This window comes from Artemia sp. Qi Xiang Cuo, chromosome 14 (assembly GCF_049724085.1).
Source record: "Artemia sp. Qi Xiang Cuo chromosome 14, ASM4972408v1, whole genome shotgun sequence".
Taxonomy (NCBI): Eukaryota; Metazoa; Arthropoda; class Branchiopoda; order Anostraca; family Artemiidae; genus Artemia; species Artemia sp. Qi Xiang Cuo.
Window position 1 is genome coordinate 37,207,670 of NC_142807.1, and position 6,000 is coordinate 37,213,669.

Consider the following 6,000-nt stretch of genomic DNA (forward strand, 5'->3'; position numbering starts at 1 on the left):
TGAGTGTTGTTACTGGTGCTAAAAGTAAACATCACCCTTCAGCAGTGTCTAGGGCCGTGATTCCTGACGGGGGGTGCCGGCCCCACCGGTGGGGAATGACAATATTTTGGTGGGTCATGGGCAAGACGTGAACCCTGCGGCTGACTATACCTTAGAGCCTTAATTTTAAGAAAAAAATATTTTTCATTTAAATGATGTCACATTCAAAAGCATTTAAAAAGAAAAAAAAGATACACGATAGGGTTTGCGTGTAACTGAACTTTCGCATGACTGATCCCAAAGCAGCTGAACCCTCGTGCCTCTTACACCAGGTGCAAGTTAAATCCCGTTTAACAGAGCCACTGGGTAACTGAACCCCCATGCAGTTGACCCCTCGTGTACCTGAAAGCTCGTGCAACTAAACCCCATTTAACTGAACCCTCGTTAAACTGAACTCTAATTTAAATCAATCCCGTTAAACTCGACCCTTGTGAAACTCAACCCCAATTTAAATCAAGCCCTGTTTCACTGAACTCAGCCTTAGGCCTAAAAATAAGTTGAACTAGCCCTGATTAGAAGCTAAAAATTTGCTTTTGCTTCGTTCGCAGTTTCTAACTTATATTACCCATTTGGGCAAGCTAAGCTAATTTTGACCAGAGACGAAGAAACGGCAAAGCCACGATTGAAACTAGTTTTCGTCACTGCCAGTCAAGCAAACGCTTGGTAGATTAGAAATGGGTTTTCTATGGTCGGACTTAGATTTTATTAGGATGTAGTCTCTAGTGAAAAAAAAATATTATAAAATAATATTATGACGTTGTGACGGTAGCAATTATTATACTTGTAAGCAGGTTTTGGATAGTGAATCAGCAGTCTTTTTTTTTGGAGCTTTCGGGTGAAGTGTGTTATGTAACATCGAAACCAGTCACCATTTAATACACCCTTTTATGGGGTGGGGAAAATATAACAAAAATTCCGAGAACCTCAAATGTATACCCATTACAGCACCCCTACTATGTTCCAAAGACCGGCTAGGGCTTTGAAAAAAATAAACAAAAAGCAGACACGACCGGGTACTTTTTGTCATTTCCAAGAATTGTTTCGCAATTAATTTTAGTGGTGAAATATAAGTAAATAGCCTCCACCATTAATGAAGCAGCTGTGTATTCGAATAAATTTTTTCATTTGGTAGTTTTTTTCAAAACCTTTTTTCAAAATTATGGCAACCAGCATGCAATTGGTGCCTTTTTTATTTGTTTAACGCCCTCCTTAATATTTACTGGAATTGCTCGCAAGTCAAAGTAGTTGCAGTCATAAGTAGTCGCAGGCACAGTCACAAGTTGTCACAGGTTTAGTCGCAAGTTGTCACAGTCGTAGTTACAGCTAGTTGTAGCGACAGCAGTAGCAGTAGTAGGCTACTAGTGGCCCAGAAAGTCTCAAATTGATACCTTAGCCAATCCCTAAATATTGTAGATACCCTCTTTTGATTCCTGGATGCACACAGTGTCTTTTCATTGAGTTCAGCATCCCCTTTAACATCCCTTTAAGTTTCACCATAACATCCTTAGCTTTTTCGGACAGACCCAGGATCAAACATTTCCCTTTCCCCATTGATAAATTCTGTATGTAAACAATGGGAAAATTGCACAATTCGGAACCTTTATCAGGCCTGTGGGGGCTTAGCATCCACGGAGGACTAGTTATTAGACCTTTTGATTATTTCGAACAAAATCTTTTTCTGAAATTTAATCAGTGCTGGCGAGGGGGCATCTAAATAGGTCAAAAGGGAGAGGATGGATGCCGTCTGATCACTTTTAAATATCCCCCTGAACATGCCTTGAAAGTTTCAACTTAATAACCTTAGAAATCCCTGAGATATTGCTGATACGCCCTTTTGACAGACAGCATACACATAATGTGTTTTGTCTTTGTTCAATACCCACCCTCAAAATGACATGAAAGTAGTTTCAAGTAAAAGTAGTCGCAAGTCTAGTTAACTAGTTGCAGTCCCAATCGAGAGTGGTCGCCATTGCAGTAGCGGTTGCATGTAGTCGCAGTCGTAAGTAGTTGCATTTGCAGTCACAGTACCAGTAGCAGCAGTAGTGACCAGGAAAGTTTTAAGTAAATACCGTATCCTTGCCTACGATATAGTAGATACGCCTTTTTGATGACCTTAATGCACATAGTCTCTTTTGATTTAGCTCAACCTACCCCTCAAAATCGCCGAGATTCCACCTCAATAATCGTGACCTTTTTGGATACACCCAGGATTAAACATTACCCCCTTTTCGAATGAAAAATCCTGCAAGTAAAAAATGGGCAACTTGCATAGCTAACGACCCTGACCCCATCAGCTGTGGGGGGTTATGTCGTCCCGGGAGGCACAGTTATTTTATCTTTAGACCATTTCGAACAAGATAGCTGAAAAATTTTTAATCAGACATCTTTGGGGGGAGGGCAGATAAAAACGCATGGGAGGGGCTGGTTGCCTTCCAATCACCAAAGTTTTAACTTAATACCGTCGACCGTTCTTACACTATTGCAGATATGCCTTTTTGATAAACTGGATGTACATAGTGTCTTTTGATTTATTGATTTAGTTCAATATACCTCTGAACATTTCCCGAAGTTTCACCTCAATATCTTTAGTCTTTTCGTACACACCCATAATCAAACATTCCCCATTTCCTAAGGATAATTTCTAGGTGTAAACAATGGGCAAAAGACGTAACGTACAATCCTTACACCGGGGCCGTGGTGCATGGCATCTCCGGAGGCATAGCTATTAGACCCTTGCCTATTGCGAACAAAATGACTTTTTTAGAATTTCTATCAGTGTTGAGAAAATGGGACATCTAGAAAGGGAGGGGGGCTGGTTGCCCTCCGATCACTCTTCAACATCACCCTAAACATACCCAGAAAGTTTCAACTTGATACCCTCAGCCGTTCCTTAGATATTGCAGATATGCCCTTTCGACGATCAACATGCACGTACTGTCTTCTGATTTTGTTCAACATTTCCTCTCAACATTTCCTTACAGTTTCACTTTAGTACGCTAAGCCTCTTTGGAGACCCAGGATCAAACATGCCCTCCTTTTCAATAAAAAACCTTATACATAAAAATGGGTAACTTGCATGACTTATAGTCGTTGCCCCGGGCACTGTAGGGGGCTATGTCAACCTTGGAGGCATAGTTAATTGGTCTTCGAACTTTTTTGAACAAAATTACTGTCGCCAAATTTTGATCGCATTGATGGAAAAAGGACATGCGATGGGGGATGGTTGCGACTTTTAAAAGGGCACTAGAACTTGTAATTTCCAATCGAAAGAATCCCCTCCAAAGTTAATACGACCACCCCTTCCATATGAAGTGGCTACAAAAATAAATAATAAGAAAACATCGAAGCCTACACTGTGAGACTAAAAGAGCGGAAAAATTACAGACAAAGGAGAAATACCCTTTTCATTCATAAAAAAAGGGTTTATAGTTTCTAAGACGAAATGATTGGAAAATATTTGATTCCAGTTTGTTGTAAAATTTTCGGAAATTCATTTTCCATCTCAAAGGTAAAACCAGAAACCAGAATTTTTTTTTCAAACTAAAAGGTGTATCTAATATTTACTTGCAGTGATGAAACACCAAAAATATTTCTCAAATAACGCCTTTAAGTTATTTGTGGTTCAAGCAATCACATTTTTAAGTAAGTTTCAAAGCGGCAACAATTGAAAATCCTGATTGAAAAAAAAAATCCACTAGAAAATTGGCAGCGAAGCTTTAAGATTATCTTTAAAACAAGCCTTGGCGTTTTCGGGATAGATTGTATTTTAATAGGGAAAGATAGGTTGGTGTTGTTGAAATGAAGGATTTTTGGTTGTATCTTTTTTAACTCATTCAATTTTGAAAATGAGTTAAACCTTAGACGGCTTTGAAAAACTTATTTTCAGCATTTTATTTTAATTGCACACTAACAAAGTTTACTTGAAGCATACGTCTCTCAAGTATCCGTATGAAAACTCTGTACAATGAAATGCCCTTTCCGCGTTGTGGCATCCAGATCTTTTCTCTGATGGACGGGGGGGGGGGGCTACAAGCACTCTTACCTGCAAACAAGACGAACGGTTAATTATACCTTCCCAAGGACTGTTTCGAAGGATCTTCCCTCCAGTAAAAATTTAAGAAAATGCGGCAAAAGGTTAATTTTATCAGTTTTAGCTCAACGACAAAATTCATATAACATACTATAGAAAATGTTGGGTTTCGCACCTTTACCAACCTCGCGTTTAGAAATAAAGACATAATGCTTCATAGGACATTTTCGAACTATTGCTGATATTCGTAAAAATTACAGTATTAGAAATTCGTTTCACCCGTCTTTTCTTTTTTATTGCCGATAGTGTACATGTAGAAATATATACAGAAAAAAAAAAACCAAAAACAGATGAGCCTTACTATATAGTTTGCCTCACAAAATCATATACAAATTACTTTGGCCCCACCCTGTGACATAACACTTTAAGAGATCTCAGAAATAGTATATTTTCAACGTTTGCTGTTAAAATGGGTGAATTCAGACTATTGTTGTTAAACTAGTTTCGTGCAAAAAAAAAAAAAAAAAAAAAAAAAAAAAAAAAAAAAAAAACGGAGTCATTTATCTAAATTTCAGGACTTTCCATGGCTTTCCTGCTTTGAAGGACGAAACATTTATCTTAGATGAAATATTTATCTTAAAATGGTGCTCCTCTTTACTTATTATAGTGCTTGCTTTAGAAGAGGGAATAGACTTGAAGGACACCACAGTTTAATCTAAAAACCTCTAATTCGCTTTTGTTTCAACCCTCTCATCTTTCTACCCCAGGTTTCTGGAGTAGCTCATTTGCATAAATATATTGTAGCCTAATAGTTGATTATTTGGGACTTACGTCTCTCCGGATTCTCGCTGCTTTGACGTTTCCAGATACTGAGAAAAGTTTCGATATTTAATCGTGTGGCCAAAGTTTTGGTGGTCCGATCTAATCCTGGAATAGCATAATTTATGGATGACTCGAGTCCTGACCCAGGGGTCAATCGGCTAAATCGCTCTCCAAACTGCTCTGACAGTCCAATAAGACAACACAAAAGAATAATAGATAGATGTCCATGATCTTTCGATCCCATCACTTTCACTTGGGTTTGGATAGTCTCTGAACAGTATGATCGTTACAACATGAATGATTACGCTTTTACTATTGTTACAGGGTTTTGATATTTTAGTGTGGGAATATGATTAAGATTTAAGCGGTTCTTATTGGCTGCTTTTGGCACCTATGAGAAAACGGGCATGGTTTGAACTAGGATTTATTTTAAGGGAAAAAAGTGATTGATGTAACTTTAGTTCATGGTCCCGGATTTCCTTTTGAATTGTGCTTCGCCATTTGTTAAATCCTTCAACTTACGTCAGATTAACCACATCTGGCACCAAAATAACTATTATTTAAGGCCGCATTTAACTAATATCGGATAGATAGGCAGAACTAAGTATTTCTTGTATTTCAACGTCGTGCGTCAATTAGAAGGAGTCCTAGGGTGTAGCCTACGGTACTTATGTATTATAGCAACCCCACTCAAGAAGTGAAGTTAATCCCAATGAAATACACCTAAATATGATGAAAATATAATTCCTTAGAAATGTTTTTATAGAAGCCACAACAAAGAATTAACGAAAGCAGGCCGCCCAGAACACGTTTTATTAGGCTAAATACCTAACCTAACCAAAACACCAACTCTATAAATTAAATATTTAGTTAAAATATACCTACATAGTATAGTATACCTATATAGTATATACCTGGCACGTACGCAGGTATCAAAATTTCCAGATTCCTCGCTATTCTTCTGTAATTTTTCAGTGGCCATATACCTAGAATGAATTTTTTCTGACTTTCCGTAGGGGGAAGGAGTTTTGTTACTTGTTTATTATGGGCAACTCACTCAAGTTTACGCTGTATAAAACTCAAGAACAAAACCGGTTTCTTCGTTAGTT

At 38.0% G+C, this 6,000-nt stretch overlaps 1 protein-coding gene across 1 annotated transcript in view; it reads right to left on the reverse strand.

Moving 5' to 3' along the window:
- Positions 1-5,155, reverse strand: part of LOC148944420 (uncharacterized) — a 72,204-nt gene extending 67,049 nt beyond the window's left edge. The window contains exon 1 of the mRNA XM_089099731.1: positions 4,901-5,155. Coding sequence (XP_088955857.1) covers positions 4,901-5,135 — 235 coding nt within the window. The 5' untranslated portion in view covers positions 5,136-5,155. The remainder of the gene's footprint in view (positions 1-4,900) is intronic.
- Between the last annotated feature and the right edge of the window lie 845 nt (positions 5,156-6,000).